Source organism: Saccostrea cucullata, unplaced genomic scaffold (genome assembly GCF_032062105.1).
Source record: "Saccostrea cucullata isolate Sc308-1 unplaced genomic scaffold, CSIRO_AGI_Scuc_v1 ctg8861, whole genome shotgun sequence".
NCBI classification, from domain to species: Eukaryota; Metazoa; Mollusca; class Bivalvia; order Ostreida; family Ostreidae; genus Saccostrea; species Saccostrea cuccullata.
The window spans coordinates 1-26,773 of record NW_026926439.1 but is presented as its reverse complement, the minus strand read 5'-3'; the positions used below and the strand labels follow the sequence as shown (position 1 = coordinate 26,773).

Genomic DNA, 26,773 nt, shown 5'->3' with positions numbered 1-26,773 from the left:
TTATATATTTAGATGTAAGAGATTTAAAAGACCATATTTTTCTTTCCTCATCACAATTATACAACTTTGAATAGAAATGGTAAACTGTGTTTGAAAACTAGCAGGGACTATATTTTAGGCGGAATGGTGGCGTATGAAAATATCGTCTTTTCTGCCTCTCAAAATTATTATTGAACATTGAACTTAGTTATAATTTTTTCGCAATCAAAGACATAGACAAAATTTTCAAATGTAAGTTAAATTTTTAATAAGGGACTAAAGTTTCAAAATATATCAAATAAATAAGATTGTTCCACATACAAGAACTATGTTGGCCTTTAAATGCTTCAAAACTAAGTACAGATTTGAGCCAAAAATCCATAAAAAGTGTTATTTCTCTCTTAGTAAACGATCAAAACTTTTAGTTTTTGTATCATTTTGTACCTTTATTTGACAACTTTACTATCTGTGAAAATTGGAAAAAGTTAAATATAGGAAGTATATAAAAATAACTAATAAATCCTAAAAATTTAAGAAAAGTAGAGGAAATTCGGATTAGCAAATATCCATTTTATATAAATTATCCATGTCAATTTGGTAATATCATCTTATAGGTCCTATATGGGAGTATCTTTTTATGCAAAAAGAAAAACATTCAATCTTTTGAAATACAAGTAGGGATCGCATGATTGGAAACAGTAATTTTTTATTCTGAATGTCCAGGAAAAAGGTAATGACCTTGACCTGACCTGACCTCTGATATTAAACGGTCAAATTTAATCTCACTGATACCATCACTTAGTGATATTGTCCTCTTGATTCTGTGAAAATTTCATTAATTTTTAAATACAAGAAATGCGAGAAGAATCCTACCTTAAATGCAGACATTTGGGAACGTTCTAGGCCATGAACGTGGTCAAACAATGTGTATTCTCTGCTACTTAAAATGAAAGGTGATCTTTCAACTAAATTTTGAATAAAATTTGAATCTGCTTAAGAAAACAGACAGTAATTTAAGTAAGTCCCTTAGTCAAAAATGGATTTCACTATTAAAAAAAAAAATATTCATTTGGATGTTAATATCCGCATGTGAAGCAGAAAAAGAGATCATAATATTATGAGAGACGTATACGTTTGCTTTCGTGCACCGATGTACACTTACATGGTTTCTTTATTTTTTCCATAGTTTTCTTATTAAATGTGGTATTGTCACGAAACCTGAAATGCATGATCATAAAATGTAACTTTTTGCTATGACAAGAAAAGAAATTTGATTTAGCAAAGAGAAAATAAATTATGTTTCCTGTCTACGACTTTTTGGGACAACCCTCGTATATTAACTTATATTCGTTGTATTTGTCTGAAATGAATATTGGATAACTGAAATTATGTTTACTGTGTATACACAGTAATGTATACACAGTACTGTATATACAAACTATATGTAGATGATTTTAAAAAAAACAGTTGGTAACTTGAACAGATTACTGATTTAAAGGATAAGGTATAAAACTCCGTCTTTCGAAAATGAATATATTTCTAAACGTACATGTAATATGTTTATAAATATACGACAGTCTAAACACTTTTCTGGTTATAAATTATAGTTACTGCAGAAATACACATCAGATTTCAAGTCTTTTCTATTCAAACAGAAGGTGTAATGTATTTACTCCTAAATTTGAAGATCCCTCTTATTAGCACTGAATAAATTAATTAAAATTTAACAAAAAAAAAATTTTAAAAAATAACAAATTGTGGTTCCGGTATCTTTACATGTACGTATAAACATGGACATTTTTTAAGTACATTTACATTAACTTCATAATGCCAGTTTACAATTCTTGTGGCGTTCGTTACTACACGTCGTAAAATTTGAGACAATCTTGATAAATGTAATTTGGGGCGCTCGTGAATTGTAATTTGTTCATATCAGTTAATTTTTTTATTAAAAATCAAATTGTAATAAAACATGCAATAAAAACAATAATTTCGTTCTTTACTAATTTATAAACCTTGGGGCACTCAAAATAATTTGGGGCGCTCGTGAAATATGTTTGGGGCGCTCGTGATTAAAATTTGGGGCGCTCATATTTGTACTTGGGCGCTGGTAAAAATCTTTGGGGCGCTCATGCATGGGGCGTTCTGGTTATGGGGCGCAGTGACTAGCACCCGTCTAAGCTACAGATCTGCAGCTAGCCCTGGATACAAAACTGAAACATGTAGTTCATAAGTTGAAAAAAATAGGGATAAGAGACATCATTAGAATAATTTAACTGTTTCTCGGGACAAGCCCTTGCCATTTTTTTTACTTTAGTTTACTTTTTTGGTATTAGTGATAAACATATCAATATTTGTATCCAATAAAACTTTGACAACTCTTGAGAAAATTCGAACTTTGCCACATGTACATACCTTTCTCGACTGCAGAAATGATTGACCGTAATATGTCTGTTCTCGCATTTGTTACCGCTTCCTTTAATTTTTCTATAATTTCTGATTTAGAAGACATGCTTTTGTCTTCTGTATATCATGTAGGCCTAATGCTTTGGAAAACAAAGTTTTGCCGACACATATGGCACCGGAAGTTTACATCGTATGTAGAGCCTATCACAACATATATTCCTACGCTTATACATATAGACAGAGCAACAAGCATGATTCCTCAATGAAATCAAAAAATGGGACCAAGTGTCTAATAATGAATTAAAAAATTGCGTTATCTTATATAGTTTTTATTACATTTTATTTAGAACTATATTTTATCAAGGAAGTACGCGGAAGATCAATACGGAAGTGTTGCTAGGTCGGAGGCAGACAAGGTTGAACGATGATGAACGTATTTCGTAAAGGTATTTGTAGAGGTACCTTATCATTCTCAAGAGTCCTAGCAGCTCGGTATTCTGTTAATGCAGGAAGTAAAGAACATATTGATGGACTTGTGAAGAATAAAAAACTTGTAGTATTTATGAAGGGAACGCCAGCAGCCCCGCAATGTGGCTTCAGCAACGCAGTAGTACAAATATTCAATTTTCATGGTGTTAAGGATTATGATTCGTATAACGTACTCGATGACGCTAATCTTCGACAAGGTTAGTGTCTATTCTGATTATAGCTGGTCGTAAAATGTTTTGTTACATTTCTCTGGATGGTTGCATCGTATTTTGCTTTTCAATAGGGCCTGCTTATAGTGTTACATATTAAAAAAAAATTCATCAGTTTTTTTTAACTCATCTGAGCTTATAGCTCAAGTTTAGCTTATTTCAATCACTCTTTGTCCATCAGTTAAATTTTTATTAAATTAAATTTAACTCTCTGTTTTTTTTTTAACTCATCTGAGCTTATAGCTCAAGTTTCAGGCGCGCATCCAGAATTTTTTCCAGGGGGGTCCACCCCTGTCAAAAAAAAAATTCAATCCCAGAAATTTCTTGACAAGCCAAAAAAAATTACTTTCAAAAAAATGAACTTGCCCAAACATCATAAAATTGGTATCTTCAGGGTTAAATTGCCTCAAATCTTAAAATCTTTTCATACCCATTTCACACAAAATCGTGTTTACCAGGGGGATCATTTTCATAAGGGGGGTTTTGATAACTTTTTTCATATTTAAAATATACATTTTTTAATCTTATATTTATTGGGGTTTTTTTTATCAAGTAAATCAGACTGTATCAAAAGCAGCAATGGTATTAATGCTGCTGAATGAGTTTAGCTTATTTCAATCACTCTTTGTCCATCATTCTGTTAAATTTTTACATGTTCAACTTCTTTTCAACATTAAACCACTGGGCCAATTTGATCCAAAGTTGGTATAAAGCATCTCTAGCATGCTTAGACGTTGGGTAATCTCAAACTCCAACGTTTTGGTCTTATATCTCTAAAAATCTCAGACTAGTTTCACTTGAAGTGATAAGGAAATCTTGCATGGACTTCGGCTGCAGGTTTCGATCAGTGTAGGCTGAAATGAAGTTGTTGCCCACTAAAACTTTCCACTTTGGGCATCCTTTGAAGTTCTTATCACTTTAAAACCTTTGTTCAAATCATGGCTCCTGTTTCAAGGATTGGACCACAAATGGCAAGTTAAAATTAAACAAAGGAATACATATGTATAAAAGAGAAAAATCGGATACAAAACAGACAAAGCCAATGTGACTCAGGTGAATGATATGGCCCATGGGCCTCTTGTTTGAAATCTAGGGCATAAAAACTTGTATAAATGTGTGTCAAGAAGGTACTTATACTTGTAAGTTAGTAGAAAATTGCAGAATCTCTCTGAAATGATTTTTGGAGAAGTAATAACATTAAACAAAAATTATTAATAACAATTTTTTTTATACTCCCATGCCAATTTTCAAAAGTCCTTGCCCACTGACGTCAAATACAAAGACAGCCGCACGAGATTTACATGCATATTTGGCCAACTTAGCTATTGACCTGTCTAATTTACATTCCGGTAGAATTATCAAGAAATCAACTTCACTAACTTTCAAAGAGTTATCACAGAGAAAAAATTAAAAATGGAAATGTAATGGCATCAGCTTACCTGCAATCGCGGCTTTTCATATTTAGGTAAATTGTGTTGAAATGTACATATTCATATATGTATAAAGCAATGATTAAATAATTTGTATAGCACTAGTGATAATAATTTTTTTTTGTATGAGGCCATGCAGATAGGTACATCCTTTAATACTACGGCTCTAATTGGACTCTCTTCAAAGGCATCTCAACCATTTTTAGCCGGGCTTATTGCTCAAAGAGCAATTGCCGGCTTATGTGATCCTGTTCAAGGCAGGATGTTAACCCCATAGTCGCCATTTTCAAGTTACGTGCAAAAATATACGTGATAGTTCTTACTCTCAACCGCTTTTGAGATAATACAAACGCTAAATAAAGCAACAAAAATAAAACGAAGTTTTATCTATATAAAATAAACATTAGTAGTAATGACTTCATAATTCATTAGCGTAAGGATTTTTCATAATCAGTGTTACCGTAGTTCTCTACACATACGAGGTAAAGCAGGAGAGGGAACCAGACTGGCCAGTTTGTTTACATTCAGCTGCGGTACCAGATTAATTCTGATTTTGACAAAATCGGACCGTGGTATTAGGATTGAAAAACTCACTGTCAGTGTCTTATCATTTATATTGATAGTTTTAAAATAAATTTTTCATCAGAATATAAACGTGATTCATGTAAGAAATCCATTCTACTCTGTAAATGAGCCCGGCTCTCTGTACTTCTGAGTACTTTGATGTTAATACAATGTTATGTACACTTTCTCGGAATCTCGAAGTTACAGAACAAGACTTGCAATATTGCATGCTAGGCAATTTGTTTTCTTTTGTTTGTTTAGCGTCCACACTAAAGAAAAAAAAACTTTCTATCTGAATTAATAAAAAAAAACACATAATGAAATGGAAAAGCATAACATGAAGAATTTCTCATCATCTGGGAATATACATTGTATCAAATATAAATTACTAGTGTAGCGAAATTAAAATTTTTGGTACACAAAAAAGGGGTGCCGATCTGAAAGAATAAACTGTGTGGCAAACATTTGTATTTGTACATTTTCATAGTGTGTTTGTTTTCAAATATACCTAAAAACTATTTTTTTTTATTGATTCTTTAGTCAGCATTTTAAAATCGCTAAAATTACTTCTCGCTAAAAATAAAATACCAGTTCTTAGGTAGAAATCGTTAAATTTGCGTCTCGCAAAAATTTTTACTTATACGGTATGTAATAGACATTTATGTCATTAAGAGTTATCTCTCTTATCAGAGTATCGATGTACCTTAAGACATAGCCGGGGTGTTGAGTGAACAGAGTTAAAACTCGTCATCCATGATTTCAATGTTAAAGTGGCAATTTATTATTATTATATGCTGATATAACATGAATTGAATAGAAAGGCCATCTTTCAACTAATGTTTGATAGTCCTCTCCCGACTCAGGGTAAAATAAATTTATTGGTCGGAAGGTAGTTGGGATTTTTTTCTTAAAAACTTTATTAACACACATGTATGTGTTATCGGGAAAAGACCCAACAAATCTTGTCCCAGCTGGAATATTAAAACAAAGTTTTGAGTCGGAACATTTTTAGTTCATCGGTCGGGAGAGTGCAACTTTTTTTTTGTAGATGGCCTCTAGTTGCTTTTATTTTTCATTTTTCCAATAATGTATAGGGCCTAGCTTATTATTTTTTTTTAAAGACGCCCAAAACTCTTTTTAGTGGATAGCTCGACATGTTTGTTTAATAAAAAGATTAATTTTCAGAATTTTATTACATATCAAAAATAAGCTTATTGAACATAATTAATAGCTCCACCTGATTGATAATAACGAAAATCAAAAATAGAAAATGAAATAGTTTCAATATCCCAGGCCTCAAAGCATGAAACTTAAAAAAGAAAATAATATAGTGATTTTTTTTTGGGGGGGGGGGTCATTTTTAGTTGATCGGTAGGTAGCTGGAAGCTGAAACAAATCAATTTGTTGTAATTTAGGCTCAGATTTCTTGAATTGCATTGTTAACGCTTACAGGTGATAGTGCTTTTTTCAGGTATCATTAATACATTCTCAAAAGATGTCGCCTTATCAATATTAATTAATCTTCTATAAGAACATCGAAGCGCCAGTGGAATATCAATAGATCATATTGTCTTTTCAGCCTAGTCTATTGTTTTTTTTTTTTTTTTTTTTTTTTATACATATTTTAAGCATAAAATCATTGTCGGTATAATGCTCAAAAATAAATAAATAAATACTGCGTGTATCTAGCTGTATTTTATTTCTATAAATTGTTGCAAGTTCAATACAATGTCAAAGTGACTTTTTATCGGGAGATTTCAACATTAATATCAGTGACTACTGTTTTTAAATGTATTTAATCTATTGTTTTAATTTATTCTAACAAATCTTATTTTTTTAATTATAAATACATTATATAAAAACGATGTATATTCACAGATCTCTCTCTCTCTCTCTCTCTCTCAATCGATCAATCGATAAAATATTTACACATGTATATGCATGTAAGTATCGCCAGGGGAAATAAGTGTAAACTGCCCGAGGACTATGGATCATTAAAAAAAACTTATGCTATGGCGCGCCAAATTTTACAACGCTAGCGTACTCCTAAACCTACGTCATAATTTAACGTCAATGTAAAGAAATATGACGTCATAAATTAGACCAGTACCAATTTGAAAATAAAGGCCCATACTTGTGTCGAAATTTAGATATTACTGTATCTAATTTAAACTGAGATAAATGATAAATAAACGAAAAAGTTCAACATGTATTACAAAGCGACATTTTTGTCGGTTTGGCGTTGACACGGTAAACATTTTTGTCGCCTTGGCGTCGAAAGGGTTAAAACGACCCATCTATAGATAGCATAAGAATTTGAAGTCCTATGCACGGATTCTTTTTAAATGTATAAAAAGAAATGTTACATAAACCAAATCTTAGAAAAATACAAATACAGTACCTTGAATTTCGATGATAGTATATACCCATCTGTATGCCTTTGAGCAGACTGAAAAACTAAATGCATGGTGGTGATCATGTTGGTCTTCAATCTATAAACACGGTTGTTAGACAACAAAAGCAACATTATGACGTCACATTAGTTGACGTAACAATGTCAATCTCTACCCAGAGTTATCGTTCCCGCTACGTTCCACTAAATGTTGTAGTTCAACGTCTTTTGCTGAGATTTGTAACAATTCCTTGCGGCGCCCATCGTCGGAAACCCTAGGTCCGTCTCGCTTCTCTGAGGTGCACGGCGCCAGCGTTTGCACGCTCCTTCATCGGATTTTTTTTTCATTTTCAAAATTTCAGAGAAATCTATTGATATTGAATCCTCAGTATAATTTTAAGTATCTTTGAAAATAAAGCAATTACGAGTGCCATTAATGGACAGAGATTATATAAGCATATTGTACTAAAATTTATTTTTAAATACATTTTGGATATCTTCCATCTAAAGGACTATATTCGGTAATGGTTGGTCTGGTTTTTTTTTTTGTCCAGAATCAAACTTTGATGGGAGGAATCATAAAGTATCTTCAAAGCAAGAAGGGTTTATATTTAGATTTCAAAGCACCAAACATTTTTATCCACTGTGGCTCGTTCTTAAATGTGTTTAACACCTTTTACTGATTTGATTATAAACTTCATTTAATATGAAAAAAAAGTGGCATTTATTTTTTTCTTTCATTTTATTCATATTTTTTCATTCATTTATTTGGAAATTACAATGAAATCGAATTATAAAGCATGTACACTGTACTCCTGGTGGAGGGACAGTCCCTGTACATGTATATGCTATACATTTCGTAAGGTTGGGACCACATGGCATATTCTGAGAATTAAGTAACTACGTGTAGTTGAGTGTTGCGATCGCAGTCCGATGCAAACGTTGGCGATTCATCTGTTCAGGGATGGGTGAATGATTCAGTGCAAAGAACTACCCTCCACGAGTTCTTTGTTTCGCGATGAGATTCCTCGGCAGTACGTAAAGATCTGCATATACCAGGCTTTCACTGAAACAATATATATATATATATATTGAAGATTATTATTGCATGAGTAGAATTAATCTCTTTAAGATTACTTTATCAAAGTCAAAATTTAAAATGTATAGTTAAGAAAGAATGAGCTGAATTTTCAAAAATACTGCAGGACAAATTACGACGCTTCAGTAATCACGCAGGCATATCAGATTTTTGTGACTCATTCCATCGCATGCATTTTCAAAAATTAAAATTGATGTCTTAAATTAACATTAGTTCATTTATTCATCTGATGACATGTCATAAATTTATTTGTCGTTCAATTTACAACAAAACAGTTAACACTATTGAAATTTTGATTTCGACTATACGAGATATTCATGTTCATCCATGCTAGTCATTAAAAATGACCAGTTTTCCAATTTTTAAAGAATCTTTTAAACCAGAAATGTATTGAAATACAGGGATATATTTCTTGATGGTATCTTATTCTAATTGAAAGAAGTTAAGTTCGACAAACATTAGTGAATTATATGAAGATAGTCATGCGAACAGAAAAGTTGGTTCCAAAATTAACGACATAAACGTGCAGAAAGTCCTAGAAAAATTCTTAGAAAAATGTTTAAAAGAATTATTGTAAATTCAGGGATAAATGGTTGTTCTAACAATATTCACGGAGCCCTGCATTAACGGAATTTTTCAATTTCGTAAAGTTGCAAATTTCGTGTTCTAAATTTTGCATTTTAATACCGGGTTATAAAAATCAATAAAAGTTGTCTATCATGCTCTAATTTTTTTTATTCACTCCCACAAATATTCAGAATTTCAGTAGAAAATGACACTCGTATTCATTGCTCTTCGTATAGATAATAGGCACAGCACCGTAAATTGATTGGAAATTTATAGGACTGTATCAAAATAAAGAATACATGTGCATGTATTCAATACGTATCAATATTAAAGTATGTATCGTATCGAAAAAATAACTTCCAATACTTATTGGATATGCAGATTTTCTTGTATTTCTGTGAAAAAAAATTGAAAATTTAATTCACCAAAAAAAGTGTATTTTTTCACTGTTTTGCATTAGAATTGATCAATAATGATTTTATCATTAAGGAGATAGCACGTCTTAGATAAATTTTACAAAATACATAGACAACTTTATTTAACTTTATTTTCACAGTCCTTAAAAGTTTGAATTTGAATTTAATTGTAATGACAGTGAGACGAAAACTTCGAAATGGGTTTTAAATCAATTAGTTTTTATAAAATTCATGCATTAAGGTAGGACACAATATGTAGGCCAAATTTTTCCTCAAATTCAATTTTCCTGAAACTTTGCTATTTTGTTTTAGGATACAAAATCTCTCTTTATGTATGATATGAAAGAAATTCAACCGCACATGTTTTGCCCACATAGTCTGAAATATGGCCTATCAGATCCCTGTAAGAAGATTGTGAAATCAGACATTATACCTGAGAATGAGCCTTATTTTAGAATTTTCAATTGGTCTTTTGCAAATTTGTGTAATACTTTTAATAAAGATAACTTTTTTGTTGCTTTAAATAAGTATGTCAACTTGATACTGGAAAATTTGAGTAAAATATTAAGTAAAAATAGGACATAAGTAGCGTTGGAATTGAAAATTTACATGTCAATATCTGACAGTTTAAGTTTTCTTAAGAGAAAATGTATAATTCAATTTTTACAAAAAATCAACAGAATGATTCAAATGGGTCCTAGAATAAAATGTGTAAAAATAAAGAAAATTGAATCGGTGGTTTCAGATATTTTTGCGATCAAAAAAATTTCAATGACAAAAAAAAAAGATTCAGTAGATGACGTCACAATATTTGAACTTTGACCTCTTGATATGACCTTGACCTTAGTATTACATAAAGAATGGAGACTCCTTATATAGGTGTCCAAATATCACTCCTGTACTATGTATGGAACAAAAGTTACACTGCATTTTATAACAGACTGTCACATGCTTGTTTATTACATAAATAGCATAAAAACATTAAAAAATGTAAGCCCCGAAGTGACCAATATATAGGATTCTCTGATTTTTTCACAAAATATGACGCAAACATGCCAAAACTTATTATTTTTCTTACAGGGATCATTCATTGTTGTCAATATAGTAATATTATTCTTCTTTTCTCCGGTACTTTTTAAGAAATGGGTTAAAATAGAATCCACGGGTGTTTTGTCCTACCTTAAATGAATCATAGGACTTTTTGTCCCCCGCTTGAAAAGTGGGGGATATTAATTTGGGTTTGTCCGTCCGTCCGTCCGTCTGTAACGCTTTCGTTTCCACACGATATCTCGAGAACCCTTTGAGCTTTTGCAATGAAATTTAGTATAGCAACTCCCTATGGACTAAAGAAGACCCCTATTGATTTTGAGGTCAAAAGGTCAAAGGTCAAGGTCATAAATAAGCAAATTCTGTCTGTTAAAACACTTTCGTTTCCACACGATATCTCTAGAACCATTTGAGCTATTGCAATGAAATTTTACATAACAACTCCCTGTGGCCTAAAGAAGACCCCTATTGATTTTGAGGTCAAAAGGTCAAAGTTCAAGGTCGTAAATTTATACATTCTGTCTGTGTGTAACACTATCATTTCCGGGCGATATTTCAAGAAGATTTTGAGCTGATGCAATGTAATTTTATACCAAAACTCCCTAGGACGTCTCTCGCCCCTCTCAAAGTGCCCCGCCCCGTTTGTTTTATTAGTATTTATAGTATTACATGTCGCTATTTTTAGCGCAGGAGCATGAGGAGAGTTATTGCGTATAAAACAGGTTCTCGGCGGACTTTATGTTCTTATTACATCTATTAAAACTGTTTAATAAAGGCTAAATAAATCAAACACCATGGATTGTGTAAAATTTTGAGAATACCGAACATGAAAACATGAATATATACATGTATGTGACTTCAGTTCTGTACTTCACTCCGTGTAAAGCGACTCCGTGGTCTAGTGGTTATGTCTCTCGCTTCAAATGTGAGAGGTCCCGGAATCGAATCTCGGTCGGATCGTTCTTTTTTTTTTTTTTAAACACTTTTTTTTTTTACTAAATGATAGTATTCAGCATGTGAAATGAAAAATTTATGAGGTTATAAAATCATCATTACAGTGTGATAAATATTCCATATGAAAAAATCTTCTATACACATAATAAAGAATAAGCAATCAAATCTTTATATGCATATTGACATACATGTATTTTATTTCCTTCAGTATACATGTATACATTTAATAATTCTACAAATTCAGTCAGGGGGAGCTGACTTTTTCCCTAAGCGGGGGACACAAATTCTCTGAATTAGCTTGTTTGATATACTTATTAAAGAATCCAATATATCGGATATCGCATTATAAAATATCGTATCGTATCGAATTTTTTTTGCCCAATGCACAGTCCTAGAAATTTACATACAGATCTAACTTACAATAGCAATATCCCAAAGTACAGGCAGAGGGTTTCACTGGTACTGCGTCGGTGTCTTCTACCTGCAGGGTGAATTCTGTTTCTGACCTCTAAAAAGAAATTGTAATTCAATAGAGAATATATAATTTAAAAAGGTTTTTTATAACCGACAAAACGTGGTTGAAATATTGCCGACTTGACGTAAAACAACAATTATCAGTTGTCAATCATTCAACAATCGATTTTTGCGTGTAAAAGAAATCGAACACTGTTTTGCCAAAAAGTATTTTTTAAAAACTTTGTATTTAGTTAGAATAATTTAATTCAATTATATTATGAGAATTTCGTATCTGACTATCAAGAAACTTAAAATGGCTATTTCAGTAACAATTAAGACAGTTGTAGGTACCTTCCATCTTTGAAGACATCCATCTACAGGTCAATTGAGCAGTCTGAAAAGCTAGATACACAATAACAATCATGATATATGCCTATTTTGACAAAATCTTTTTTCAAAACTATGATGTTATATTTATTGTGACGTCATAATTCTTTTACGTAACAATGAGGTTAGAATGATACTAGTAATAATAAAAAAATATAAAAACTTGTTTCAGTTTTGGATTCGATACAGAATAGTGTTTTATCTCTGTCGGTAAAGAGTGCGCTTGCAAACACATGGTACATAATGATAGCTTTATTTGTCTTAAATTTCATGAGATAAATTTAAAAAAATAACATTACATGGGCGTCGGAAGCAAATTTAAAGTGAGGGGGGCTAATTGAAAGTGGGGGGGGGGGTGGACTAAACCAACAAAAAAAGGTAAACCCCAATTTTCAATGCATAGAAGTTGTCTATATTTGCAAAAAAAAGTTGTTTGGCTTAACTTGTTTAACTGTTGTTTAACTAACCCCCCCCCCCCCCCCCCCCCGACGCCTATGAATTATATGAACGTTTCATTTTTAAAAACATGTACCGCAAGGTTTGGTTTTTGTTAAAAAAAAACAAAGAAACAAAAAAAAAAACTAATATGCATTTTTATCTTTCATTTATCCGGGAATAAATGGCTAACATTTATATTTTGTTTTTACTATGCGTGGGTCACATGACCAAAACATGGTGGGTGTTTGACTCCGAGGAAGAAGAAACCTGAATTTTTGCAATTTCATTCAACCAGACGCTGAAAAAAAACATGGTAAATTTAATCAACAATGTTTATCCTTAGTGATCAATTTAAAAGAACTTTAAATCGTTAAATCATAAATGATATTCGTCCGTGAACAGCTCTTCCTCCGGTGGCAGTGTGTCAAAATAAATGAGGACAGATACAGTGCACACTTGTCGACTAGATATAATGTTTATGCATTGTACAATGACCTATGCAGCGAGGTTTGAATGTCGACACGATGGAAAATAATGAAGCGAGAAGAAAATGTGTAAAAATGGGGCGGGGGGGGGGGGGGGATGGAAAACATTGAGTGCTTGCAAGTGAAAACAGCAGCTGTTATATGATATTTATACAAATTTTTTTGTGCACAGTTTGAAATTCAGAAAAAAAATTGTTTATGAACACTGCAAGATAAAAAAATTTGATGCAATCAGGGACCTATATAGTAGTATATTTCTATAGTATATAAATGCAATTGATTTTTTTAACTTTTGAAAATCCAAGTGAAAGAGGGCTGTCAAATATAATGCTAATAATTGTTTGCTCTATATAAAATCTTGGTGGAACTTCAGCTCACTAGATATTTTGTCTGACAGCACCTGCAATGGCTACTCAGATTGTAACCACAATTACCACATATATTGGATCATAACCACCCATTACCATTTAATAATCAATACAAAGGAAAAAATTCAACATGCTTCTTGTTTTTTTTTTTTTGGCTCTCAATTAAAATTTATCTGAGACATGTATATCAACATTCTTAACTCTCTAAATTGATAATAGTATATGTATTTGGATAAGAATTTTCTTTTCTTGTAAATTAAAAAAAAAATCATTTATACAAAATTTTATTCACACAAAGTGAATGGGATCGGGCAGCAGGCAAAGCCTATTTTAGCCCTCTCCCTAAAAAAATTTCATCTGTGACTGTGTAAATGTGAAGGATCATTTTAATTTTTTGACAAAGAGTAAGATATGGCACACATTGGATAAATACTGTTTTTTAAACTTTCGAAAGAAATGAGAGTGCAAATTCTACATTGACTTTTTTTCAGCCTTCCACCCCGCAGTTGTCTCCCCAGGAGGAGCAAGAGAAATTGTTGGAGGAGGGAATCAGTATAGTGAAGAACCAGTCATTCCAGATGAAGAGATGTCTGGTAAGAATAATACAGAAAGGTTTTTATGTTGAGGAGGACAGTCTTTACTACATTAAAAACAAAAATCTGAACTGTGACTTACATTTTTAGAAATCATGAAATATTCATGCATTTTCTCATAATAGAAGACTCTACCTTGTTTTAAAAGGCAACACTGAATGGATAAAAACTGAATAATAAAAATTGAATTTTGTTGAAATATTTAAGAAGTAAGATATCGTTATTTAACTTTCACTGAGTAAAAACAGGTTTCTCAGGGCTTTATGATAGATTTGGTTCCCATTTTCTCAATAAATGTTTGTAATTGAAGGCTGTCATGTAATCAGTTGTTCTTATTTGCAGGACAAAGGAAAGTTAATGGATGGACTAAAACATGCATCTACAATGTTAGGAGAACTCAGAACTTCACTCTTATCTCCCAAGAGCTACTATGAACTGTGTATCCTTGTTATTAATATTGTGTTCAAAGATTGAAAGTATATTACATGTATCATTGTAGGTTAAGTAGTTTTTAGCTTACACCATCTAAAGAGTTATATAAATTGCATATGTAGTTTTTCTTTCTGTCACATAAAAATGTCTAAATGTACTGTCATGAATTTAGTTTTAGAGCATTATTTCCAATGGCTACTTAATAGTTAACACATGTGTGTTTGCAAAAAATGTTAGTGATTGCATACTTTAAGCTTACTGTACGAGGGTTGTCCCAAAAAGTCATAGACAATGTTAATAACTTTGTTAACACGCAACCAATACTAACCAAATTTTGCATAGACATAATACATCCAATGTTCTTTAAAATTATGAATTCTTAAATATATATCTTTCATATTAATTATATTGGGACAATTATATGAAGGCCGATATGGTCTGTCGGCCAAAATTCGGAATAATTTACGCATATAACTATTACATTTGTTTTTATTTCTTTGGTACTATGTAAAAGATTGAACTAAAATTTAAATCACTGAAACCAGAATCGAAACCTTAATAATACGTCAAAATTTCATATAAATCGCATTAGAAACAGACGACTAGTGTCATGATTTTCAAAGTGTTGTTCGAATTGAGATTGATGAAAATGACGTCGTCGAACGCGTACCCGGCGCACGGAAATGTAATAAATTGTGTTTGGTATGTTTTATATTCATCAGAGACGAGGAAAAAGAGTACAGAAAGGGCATTACACACTTTAAATTAATAGAAAAGTTGTTTTTTAATAGCACGAGATTCAAAGATAGTTTTAATTCCCTCTATATCGAAAAAAATAGTTATTGCATGTAAAGTAGAGCACTGATTGTTTAATGCAGACATTTGGGAACGGGCCATGAACGTCGTCAAACAAGGTGTATTCTCTGTAGGGATGTGCGATTTTATCAGTATACCGGTATATCGCGATTTTTTATTGTGTGATACGTATCGTGATACGGAGACCTAAATACCGGTCTTTAGGAACATATTATAAAGTCCAGAAATTATTCATTTATTTGTTCAATCTTTCAAATTACAATTACAGAAAGTATAAAAAATGTTGTAAGAAGTGGAAAGAACAGCATCTTACCATCCAAACATAAATGATTTTACATACATAAAAATTTCAAGAAAGTAAAATTTTGTTTCTCTAGCATATTTTTTTAAAAAAATAATGACTTTTCATATAAAATCATTGTAAAAACTGCTTTTAAAAATATCATGATATTATCGTGATATTGTGGGAAAAAATCATGATATATTGCGATACAAAATTTTGGGCGATACCCATCCCTAATTCTCTGCTTCCTAAAATCCTAAAATGTAGGATGATTTTTCAACTAATTTAATTTTGACTAAAATTTGAATCTGCATAAGTAAACGGACAGTAGTGAATTTAAATTAGTCCCTAAGTCAAGAGTGGTTTTTCACTATAAAAATTATTCATTTGGATGTTAATAGCCTCATGTGAAGCAGAAAAAGGGACCATGCCGTTATGAGAGACATAAATTACACTTGCTTTTGTGCGCCGATGTACACTTACATGGTTTCTTTATTTTTTCATAGTTTTCTTATTAAATGTGGTACATGTATCGTCATGAAACTTGAAATGCATGATCATAAAATGTTACTCTTTGCTATGACAAGAAAAGAAATTTGATTTAGCAAAGAGAAAATAAATTATGTTCCCTGTCTACGACTTTTTTGGGACAACCCTCGTATAATTATGAAAAAAAGACTTGTGTAAAGTAAAGTTCTTAAACGTTGGGAAGACATGGCTATATCTGATGAACTGAGACACTTAGAGCTGTATCTCTGTGATGAATTCCAAAAAGGAAGAAAAGTAGCAGATCTGTATGAACTTGTGCAGTATGCAGGAAACATTGTCCCTAGGCTGTAAGTATTTCTTACTGAAAAGTGAAAACACTCTTAATTTAGAATGAAAAAATAAAAGATACCCCTGGTAATTGAAGGGTTTAATTATTAACAAAAGATATTCCCACACAATCTATATTCTTAAGAATGTTATAAGACAAAGGCTATAGAATATGTGCTTTCACATTTACATGTAACGTACATCTGTTTTAAATGACTATTTTCCAGTTACCTGTTGATCACTGTTGGAGTGGTGTACATTAAATCTAATGAACTCTCTCGTAAAGACATCCTGAAAGATCTGGTGGAAATGTGCAGAGGGGTACAGCACCCCTTGAGGGGCCTCTTTCTGAGGAATTACCTCCTGACCTGTACCAAGAATGTGCTTCCTGACACAGAGGAGGAACAAGCCACGTAAGAAAGAGGAATAATGAACTTAGCTCCTGGTATAATTGAAAATCTGCTAATTAATGATGTTGTTAACGCCAATATTTTATTGTAGAAATGACTATGAGTATGGAACTGTGAACGATTCTATTGACTTTATCCTGCTGAACTTCTCAGAGATGAACAAGCTGTGGGTTCGCATGCAGCATCAGGGTCACACACGAGATCGTACCAAGCGTGAACAGGAGAGACGGGAACTCCGGATTTTGGTCGGGACTAATCTTGTCAGGCTCAGTCAGCTGGAGTGTATTGATATTGACAAGTACAAAAAGGTCAGACTTGAAATATAGTTAGCAGTTTGTTTAAAATTTCAATAACAGAAAAAAGTAAGAAATAGATAAAAAGGAAGAATAATTATGAAATTCAGCAATGTCAGTTTGGTACAACTACATGTATATGTCCTTGTAATTAGTTGTTCTTTAAAGTCATCTGTTGTCTGTAGGAATTATTTTTCTTTTAATTTTACAGACTGTTTTGCCTGCAGTGTTAGAACAAGTGGTGTCCTGTAGAGATCCCATTGCACAGGAATATCTGATGGAGTGTATTATCCAGGTAAAACTTTGTTATGGTTTTCAGGCATATTGAAATTCTTTTTGAATTATAAATTTAAAATAAATATGTGTTCAACAGTTCATCTACAGTAATTTGTACTTATTCCTAAGTGTTGATCATTAAAAGGTGTTCCCTGATGACTTTCATCTACAAACTCTGAACCCTTTCCTCAAAGCCTGTGCTGAACTTCATGAGAGTGTAAATGTCAAGAACATCATCATAGCTTTAGTGGACAGGTAGGACTTTATTTTCTTTAATGAATTTTCATGCCCAGCCAACAATCTTTTAGTTCAACTGTATCTAAGAATTTTTTGGAATGATCTAAAGAACTTGTTTTGTGAATAATTACATGAACATATACATGTATTTTTTAAAAAATACTTTTTGACTTCTTCAGAGGGAGATCAACACTTGATTTGCCTTTGTAATAACGACAGTTTGACTCTTGTTTATTGCTACATCGTGTTACCTATTTTTACCTTACTCAAGCTTTCTATCTTCTCTTATCAGACTTGCCCAGTTTGCACAGAATGAAGAGGGATCAGGAATTCCCCCAGAGATCCAGCTATTTGATATCTTCTCACAACAGATAGCTCAAGTCATTCAGGTTAGTTATTCAAAAGCAATTTGATTATAGATTTGTCTTTAAAAGTAGAACTGGATGTGCATATGTACAGAGTTTCCTTCTGTCCCATTCTAACAGTTTATTTTACTCAAAGCTTAGCTCAGTTTTATTTCCCTAAAAGTTATTTATATTGAGTTCAGTTACAACAAATGTTTATACTGTTTCACAAAAGGTTTTAAAATACTGATATTTTAAATATCTAAGGATATACCCAATATCAAAACAAGTTCACAATGGTTATGATATAAATTTCCAAAATGAATTTTACATTTTCATGATGCATACTTCGATTTTATTTCAGAATCGCCCTGACATGCCTCCGGAGGACATCGTGTCCCTACAGGTGGCTCTGATCAATCTGGCCCTGAAATGTTACCCCGACAAAGTGGAGTATGTGGACAAAGTGTTAGAAACCACAGAGGATATCTTCAACAGGCTTAATCTCGATCAGTATGTTCTTTGTTTATTTGAATATTTATGCATGAAAAATGTAGATAAGGAACAAAAATCATGCTCAAAATTCCAATTAAACGATACAAATCACTGGAGCAGAACAAACATGGACCTCTAAAACATCAGAGGTGGGAACAAAGGCATTATATTTTCATTGGTAAAGATTTGATGCTGCATTCTAAGATGTACATATAGATTTGTCCATGTCCATAAATGAATCTTCCTTCACTATCATTGTTTTCAGTTTGGAGTATGGCAGTCCGGTGTCTAAGGAGCTGATGCGGCTTATGAAGATTCCAGTAGACTCCTACAATAACATCCTGACTGTGTTAGAGCTGCAGCATTTCGGTCCTATATTTGATTACTTTGACTACCAGAGCAGGAAAATCATGTGCTCCTATCTCATCAACAATGTGCTGGAGAATGAAACCTGTATACCCACACAAGAGCAGGTGCAATGTTATCTTTTTTTCAGAATATTGGGAAAGGGAGAGAGTATCATTTTAATTTGCATATCTTAGAGAAGTAAAAATGAGCTTTGAGTTAACAAAAATTGAGTTGATCAAATGCATGATGGATATTCATGCACTTAAGGATATCCGATCCTCAGCCAGGAAGGATAACTCCAAAAATTAATATTTAAATTGAAATGCATCAAAATGAAGCTTGAAAATGAATTTTTTTCATGCAACAATTTTCATTTTATTCATCTTTATAAGATTCAAGGTTTTTGGAAGTCTTAGAAAAGGTCTTATAAAAGTTGACATTTGTACCCTATAAAAGGAGACAAAAATAATAAAGTCTTAGAGAAATAAGATTTTCTTGAATCCAGCCTTAGATACCAATGCTTATTAGCATGGTATGAAATAAGAAGTGATTTGTGGTGTCTTACAATGATAGCAAAAGCCTTTTACACCATATATTATAGAATATGTGACGGAAAAAGAAGACAAAAATACCAAATTAGTATAAAAATCATGACAATTTCTCTGAATGCCTGGATACCTATCATTTTCGAACCTAAAATATATTTGTTGATCAATTTGCAATTAGAAAATGCATTGCTGATATTCCAATTCGCTTTTCTGCAAAAATATTGAAAATTTGACCATTTTTCCTATATAATATGATTAACTTTCATATTCTACTATAAAGAAAAAGTGTGGATAAATTTACATAACTTTGTGGATTCAGAGATACTTTTATGGGTATTTTTGATTACTTAACTGCTAATTTTATAAACCTGAGGATCGGAATACCTTAAGAATTTGACTATCTTGGTACACCAACCTTTACAGTTTTGGTATTTGTCTAAATTATAAGTCTCTGTTGCCATTGACATAGGGAAGGGAATTACCGCCAAAAGTCTATGTATCTTGCTTTTATTCTTATTCTGCCTATTTCTTTATGCTTTGTTATTATTGTAATTATATGTCACTTTATTGTTTTCATATTCGTCTTTATTACATTTCACTTTGACTTTTATCCTTCTTCATTTTACCCTTACTTCTATGTTGCTTTATTCTTGTAAATTCATTTTACTTTCTTTTCAATTGATACAGTTTCTTAAATGATTATCTCTATTACGAACGTGAATTCAATCACACAAAGAATGAAGCATATTCAATGAAGACGAATACAAGTTGTCAAAATTTAGTGCCGCATTATAACGCTAGGTGGCAGGGGTGTTCGCTACGAGTGTTGGTAAAACTAGGTAAGCAAACCCGGGCTGGGGTTATTCGAGTTTTTTCAATTTTCTGCCTTAAGGACAGACGAGACGTTCCTTAATAATAGATAATTTTTTTCTAAGAGTTTGTCAATGACGTTTTGCTACTTAAACATGTTTATTCACAAAAAATTGAGGTACCTTACCAGGCATTTCTGCAAGATACCAGGGGTAGTTTTTCTTATATAATCCTTTTGGGAGGAAAATAATTTTCCAATTTCAAATGTTGAAGTGTTTAGATTTTTAAAAAACGTTTAGAAACTGGTTTAGAAATCAGAATGTTAACAAAATTTTAAATATTTATCATACATTACGAAGATATACAAAACAGATTTTGAGGAACGTCTCGTCTGACCTTAATACTTTATCAATCGAACTAAAATTTTTAAATGATGTTTGTTATAAGTTCAGGTATGTACCCGATAATGCCATTCCCTCGAAAGATGGTAAGATTTCCGATGGAAGACTGACTACATAGTGGTGCTTCCTTCGGAAGACTATATAGTGAGACTTCCCCCGGGGAAGTTTCAATATATAGCTAGTCTTCCGTGGGAAATCTCGCTGTATAAAGTAGTTCGTCCCCCTTCATAGCAACCCCTCCCCCGAATAGCTTTTTTAATCGTAAAACAATGTTTGTATACTAACGTTTTCAGTTTTTGAAGAAAACTTATGGATCCGTCCTATATGAATATTAAATGTTTAAATGATATCATTTTAATAGTGGTTAATAATTAAATCATTTTAACCATTTAGTTAAACATAGATAATCTTCACAAGTACAAATGGATAATGACTTACTTTTTCGCCCCTCCCCTCCCCCCCGGATGCAGCCCCCCCCCCACCTCCCGGGTGCAGTCGCCTGCGTGGCACTGTGGTTACGGCGTGCTCTAAAGTCACGAAACACAGTAGTAAGGAGTCGATCAATACCACTATGGGACGTGGAGTTCGGTCCTTCGGATGAGATCTAGACCGTATTATCCGAGGTCCCGTATCGCAGTAGGTGCTGGCACGGAAAAAGATCCCTCACTGCTCAATGGCTATAAGTGCCGAGTATATAGGACAAATTTGCAGCTCTCCACCGGCAAGAGGTGGCTTCTCCATTTGAGTTAAAAATTCTCGAATTTAAAGGGACGTTATACAATGTACAATCATTATCACACCCCAAGTCTCAATAAGTATACTGACTTCCGTCTGTACGACCTCCTATGGGGTAAGTTTCACCGGTAGAGGGGAGGGTGGCCACGAAACATTTTCCTAAACGTTACAGACTTTCTACTACTGGAAAAGTTCAGCGAAAGGCTTGTTGCCCCCATCCCTTACACTTTTTGTTGCAGTACTAATAATCAATTTATATATTAAATATTAAAAGTCATGTACTTAGTGGCATATGAGTAAAATTTGGTATTGAAAAAAGTTGACGACCACACCCCCCCCCCCCCCCCCCCCCCCCCCCCCCCCCCCCCACCACCACCACCACCACCACCACCACCAAATGGAATTTTCAAGTTTTGAGATTTTTAAGCTCTCCTGGCTGATGTAAAATACGGTGCGTACTAAAGATATTTCTTTTCTTTATTGAAAAGTGCTATTTCAATATAAAATATTATAGCAGAAAAAAGACTGGGGGTTTCTAGAATGCTGGGGTGTAGCCTGGTTCCGACTTCGCCTACCCATAAAACTCCTCATTCCTTTGCAAAGCCCCAATCCTAGAATCACACGCATGAGCAGTTACTGTCTGTCGTGAAATAAAGTTCAGTTCAGCGGAAGGTCCTGAAAAACAACTCAATTTATAAGGGGTAACTAGTATCAAAATATTTAACATTTTATGTCAAATAAACTGGAATTCAATGATTCAAAAATAACTTTAATAGAGTTATATTTTTCAGGCGAGAGAACAGTGACGAAGAATCATTTTTGAAAATTCAAGCTACCAGGCTGAAAACAACTTGACAAGCAAAAAAAAAAAAAAAATAAATAAAAAACAGGGAAATTGTCCAAACTTGAAAATACACAGGCGTCAGAACCGGGGAGGGGGAGGGGGGCTTAGCCCCCACTTTTTTTTTCCAAAGATAGACTTAGTAATAGACATTGAACATTGCTGCGTAGGTTTAGCCCCCCCCCCCCCCCCACTTTCCATGGACACGATGCAGTATAGGTTTAAAATGGGGAAAATGGTGGTGTTTTGAAAAGAAATTGACACTGAAGTTCGAACCCCCCCCCGGCTGGACAGTGGACATTTCTTTTTTTTTTTTTTTTTTGCTTGTCAAGTTATTTTGAAGGTCTAAAAAATATTTCTTACACTTTGCCCCCCCCCAACTTTCACTTTGCTTCCGACGCCAATGAAATCCTATTTCGGGGCGGGGTGGGTTTTGGGTTAGATTCAACTTCTTCTATAGTATCAAATTTAAATTTTCTCCCTGCTGTACTACATTAACCTTATTTGACCTTTATCCTTACAAAAAGTGGGTCGGCCTTTCAATGAACATATTCAGTAAAGTATATAAAGTTATAAAGTTATGTCTGAAAAAAGAGGCCGCTATTCCTGTGTGCCTAGAGAAAATAAATATGGAGTTTCCATCATTGGATCGGGTGATCAGATCCGGTCTTCAGAAGTTCGATTAATAAAGTATTAAGGCAGAAAATTAAAAAATCTCGAATAACCCCAGCCCGGGTTTGCTTACCTAGTTTTACCAACACTCGTAGTGAACACCCCTGCCACCTAGCGTTATAATGCGGCACTAAATTTTGACAACTGTATTCGTCTTCATTGAATATGCTTCATTCTTTGTGTGATTGAATTCACGTTCGTAATAGAGATAATCATTTAAGAAACTGTATCAATTGAAAAGAAAGTAAAATGAATTTACAAGAATAAAGCAACATAGAAGTAAGGGCAAAATGAAGAAGGATAAAAGTCAAAGTGAAATGTAATAAAGACGAATATGAAAACAATAAAGTGACATATAATTACAATAATAACAAAGCATAAAGAAGTAGGCAGAATAAGAATAAAAGCAAGATACATAGACTTTTGGCGGTAATTCCCTTCCATAATTGACATGCTGTATTGATTGTTTTATACATTTAGTTATGAACTGACCCCTTAATTTTATTTCTTTTATTTGTATGTTAGGTGGACAACATTCTGAACATAGTGAATGTCCTTGTACAAGACCAGAGTGACCAACCAACAGAACCAGATGACCCAGAGGACTTTGCTGAGGAGCAGGGACTCATGGGAAGGTTTATACACCTACTCCAAGCAGAAGATCCAAATCAGCAATACCTAGTAAGATTGATAGGATAGCATGACAAGGGAAAATTTAGGAATAGAAAGAAATAAATTATGTGAAATGTATATACCCTATGTTCTGAGGTCAAATGTCATTGCTTTATTATGGAGTAACATTACATTAAAAAAAATATTAAACAGTAATTTTATTTTGTAAGTGGTTAGGTGCTGATGAATTCTTCACATATATTTAGGGATCTATAGTATATATGTCAATCCTTTGTTAATCATGAAATAATTCTTCATTTCATTCATTAAAATGTACTTTATTTACTTTAGATACTCAACACAGCTAGGAAGCACTTTGGGGCTGGTGGAGACAAAAGAATCAAGTACACCCTCACTCCCATTGTGTTTGCTGCCTACAGATTAGCCATGAGATATAATGAAGCTAAAGATGAGGTTAGTTTGCTTCATGTACAAACAATGCAACTTGCTTAAGCTAAATGCATCGTATGAATCAATATACTATAAATGTTATTTTTTTTACTGGTTCATATTTCCGTGGAATCATAATTTTATCTGCAGGTAGAAAATTATATGGATTGCCATTATTTTTCTTGTTTGCTCTTTAAGTATGCTGTGACAAATTTCCACAGAAAACTGGTGACTGCTTACCAAGTACATGTCTAAATTAATTCCAAGCTGAAAAAGTCTACATTTTCTCTTCATTGTTTTTGGTAGGATGAAAACTGGGAGAAGAAATGTCAGAAGATCTTCCAGTTTTGTCACCAGACAATAGGAGCTCTGATAAAGGCAGACATGGCGGAGATGCCACTCCGACTGTTTCTCCAGGGAGCACTGACAGCCGGGGAAATAGAGTTTGAAAACCATGAAACAGTCGCTTATGAATTTATGTCACAGGTATGAGTCCTTAAAATTTGTCTCTATTTTCTTAATAATGCAATTTTAAAGTGCCCTCCATTCATGTGTCTGTGTGACATCATTTTTTTTTAACCAAAATATTACTCTGAAAGTTTTGGTCGGATTTCTGTAAAACTTAACATATATATATATATAGACTTTCTTTTAATATGATTTAATATGATGAAACAATAAAAACATTTTTTTGTTTCAGGCATTTTCCTTGTATGAGGATGAAATCAGTGACAGCAAAGCACAACTGGCAGCCATTACACTGATCATTGGGACCCTGGAACAGATGAGCTGTTTTGGGGATGAGAATCACGAGCCCCTCAGGACTCAGTGTGCTCTGGCGGCATCCAAACTCCTGAAGAAGCCAGATCAGTGCCGAGGGGTCTGCACATGCTCACATCTCTTCTGGTCTGGGAAATCCACATCACAGGAAGGGGAGGTAAGTCAGGAGAGAAATATCTTAATACTGTGAGATCTATAGGTTAACTGATGTTTTATACATGTAAGAGTAAAATTTTATTAGACATATTCAGGCATTTGTCAACAAATTTAATAGCATGAGAAAAAATTTAGATTCTATCTTTCTTTACTAGTGTAAAGTATTTATATACCCAATTCTAAAATAATTGTTACAGACACTTTTCAAACCGACAAATCTTGAATAAATAGCCGCAAATAAAGGATGGTTTTGGTATAATTCTATTTTCAGTTTCTATAAGATTATTAACATAGTCAATTTATTTTCCAAATAAGTATTTTAATGGTTACTTGATCTCATTTTCAACTTACTACATGTACCATAATTCAAACATGTTCTTCTTTTTACTTAGCTCCAAGATGGGAAGAGAGTGTCAGACTGTCTTAAGAAAGGAGTGAAGATAGCCAATCAGTGCATGGACAATTCCGTCCAAGTCCAGCTTTTTGTGGAACTTCTCAATCACTATATATACTACTATGAAAAAGGCAATGATCAGGTATGTATTAGAGCTAATGGATTAAACTATTTTACTCTTCCATCCATTTCCTTTAAAATATTCACAAAACCAGACCCTTACCTAAATCGTATTCGCTAATCAGAATTTTATTTTCCATTTCAGGTAACAATTCAAGTTCTGAACCAGCTGATAGCAAAAATCAAGGAATCGTTACCCAATTTAGAAGCAAACGAAGAAACAGAGCAGATCAACAAACATTTCCAGAATACTGTTGAACATTTAAAACTCCGACGGGACGGTACCGAAACAGAGGGGCCATCTTATGAAGAACTAGTGCTGTAGTTTGACCATTGAAGTTTTCTTTTTAAATGTGTTGGATTAAAATTGACGTTTAGTAGTGGTGGAAGGCCCAAAGAAATACTCAGCAAACATTGCAGAACTATGGAAGTTTTGATGAGATAAATGTATTTGTGCATTTCCTATCCTGTGGTTTTTATGTTGGATTTCAAAATCTTGTTCCATGTTTCCTGTAGAATACATATGTACCATCTTACATTGTATATTTAAAACAGTAGTAAAATTAGTACACTGTATCTTGTGAAGTGTATTCAGCAACAGGGATTAATGTAAATCAGGGGCTGAATTGTTAATTTTGCTTTGTGTGGTGTACTTAGATGCTATTTCATTATTATTAAGACTTTAATATTTCAGTTCTTGCTTAAATATTAATCATGATAGAACTGAATTAAAACAACCTGTAATACAAAGAGTTTCTGCATAATGAACTCTATCTTTATTAACTGTTTCTTTGCATGTTATTGTATAATAGATAAATTAATTTATGTACCAAGTTTAACAGTTGTTGTCTAACCACTATATTAAGAGAATTTCAATAAAACTGAGAACCAGTACTTTAATATTCTCTTATCTTCTCAATACCATATGTATGGAAACAAGTTTGTGATAGTGTTATGTCTTGGTTTTGAACAGGTGCATTTACTTTAAAGGCAGAAAATGCTTATATGCCATTTTTGCCAATAGAAACATCTTGCTGGGTTGAAACTTTCATGTTGACTACGAAATTTTTGATCTATTTTCAAAGGTAAATGTAAACCCAGCAGATGAGAGGGAAACAATTCAAAATCTTTGGGAAATTCATGGACAGAAATGTATAATCTTTAGTGCCATTTCATGTGTAACAGGAAAGGAGAAAATGTATGGCTGGAATCGAACCTGAGACCC

At 33.0% G+C, this 26,773-nt stretch overlaps 1 protein-coding gene and 1 long non-coding RNA gene across 2 annotated transcripts; one reads left to right on the top strand and one right to left on the bottom strand.

Moving 5' to 3' along the window:
- Nucleotides 1–8,300: 8,300 nt before the first annotated feature.
- On the bottom strand, nt 8,301–12,421 carry LOC134271701 (uncharacterized). Its single transcript, XR_009993075.1, has 3 exons — nt 12,360–12,421; nt 11,973–12,060; nt 8,301–8,535 (listed from the first exon to the last, which is right to left on the bottom strand). It is a non-coding gene; the product is annotated as an uncharacterized LOC134271701 (long non-coding RNA).
- Nucleotides 12,422–14,177: 1,756 nt separating this feature from the next.
- LOC134271702 (vacuolar protein sorting-associated protein 35-like) lies at nt 14,178–26,448 on the top strand. Its single transcript, XM_062753911.1, has 16 exons — nt 14,178–14,279; nt 14,622–14,718; nt 16,523–16,646; nt 16,854–17,039; nt 17,128–17,344; nt 17,541–17,624; nt 17,751–17,860; nt 18,135–18,231; nt 18,551–18,699; nt 18,947–19,154; nt 23,562–23,717; nt 24,000–24,122; nt 24,405–24,584; nt 24,799–25,035; nt 25,427–25,570; nt 25,694–26,448. The coding sequence occupies exons 1-16, from the start codon at nt 14,265–14,267 to the stop codon at nt 25,871–25,873; spliced, it is 2,307 nt and encodes a 768-aa protein (XP_062609895.1). The 5' UTR covers nt 14,178–14,264; the 3' UTR covers nt 25,874–26,448.
- Nucleotides 26,449–26,773: the final 325 nt, after the last annotated feature.

Bases quoted from the DNA above. Each gene is read 5' to 3' on its own strand.
- LOC134271702 (XM_062753911.1), top strand. The intron at 18,700-18,946 runs GTATGTTCTTTG...CATTGTTTTCAG, and splicing joins AACAGGCTTAATCTCGATCA to TTTGGAGTATGGCAGTCCGG. The intron at 24,123-24,404 runs GTTAGTTTGCTT...TGTTTTTGGTAG, and splicing joins ATAATGAAGCTAAAGATGAG to GATGAAAACTGGGAGAAGAA.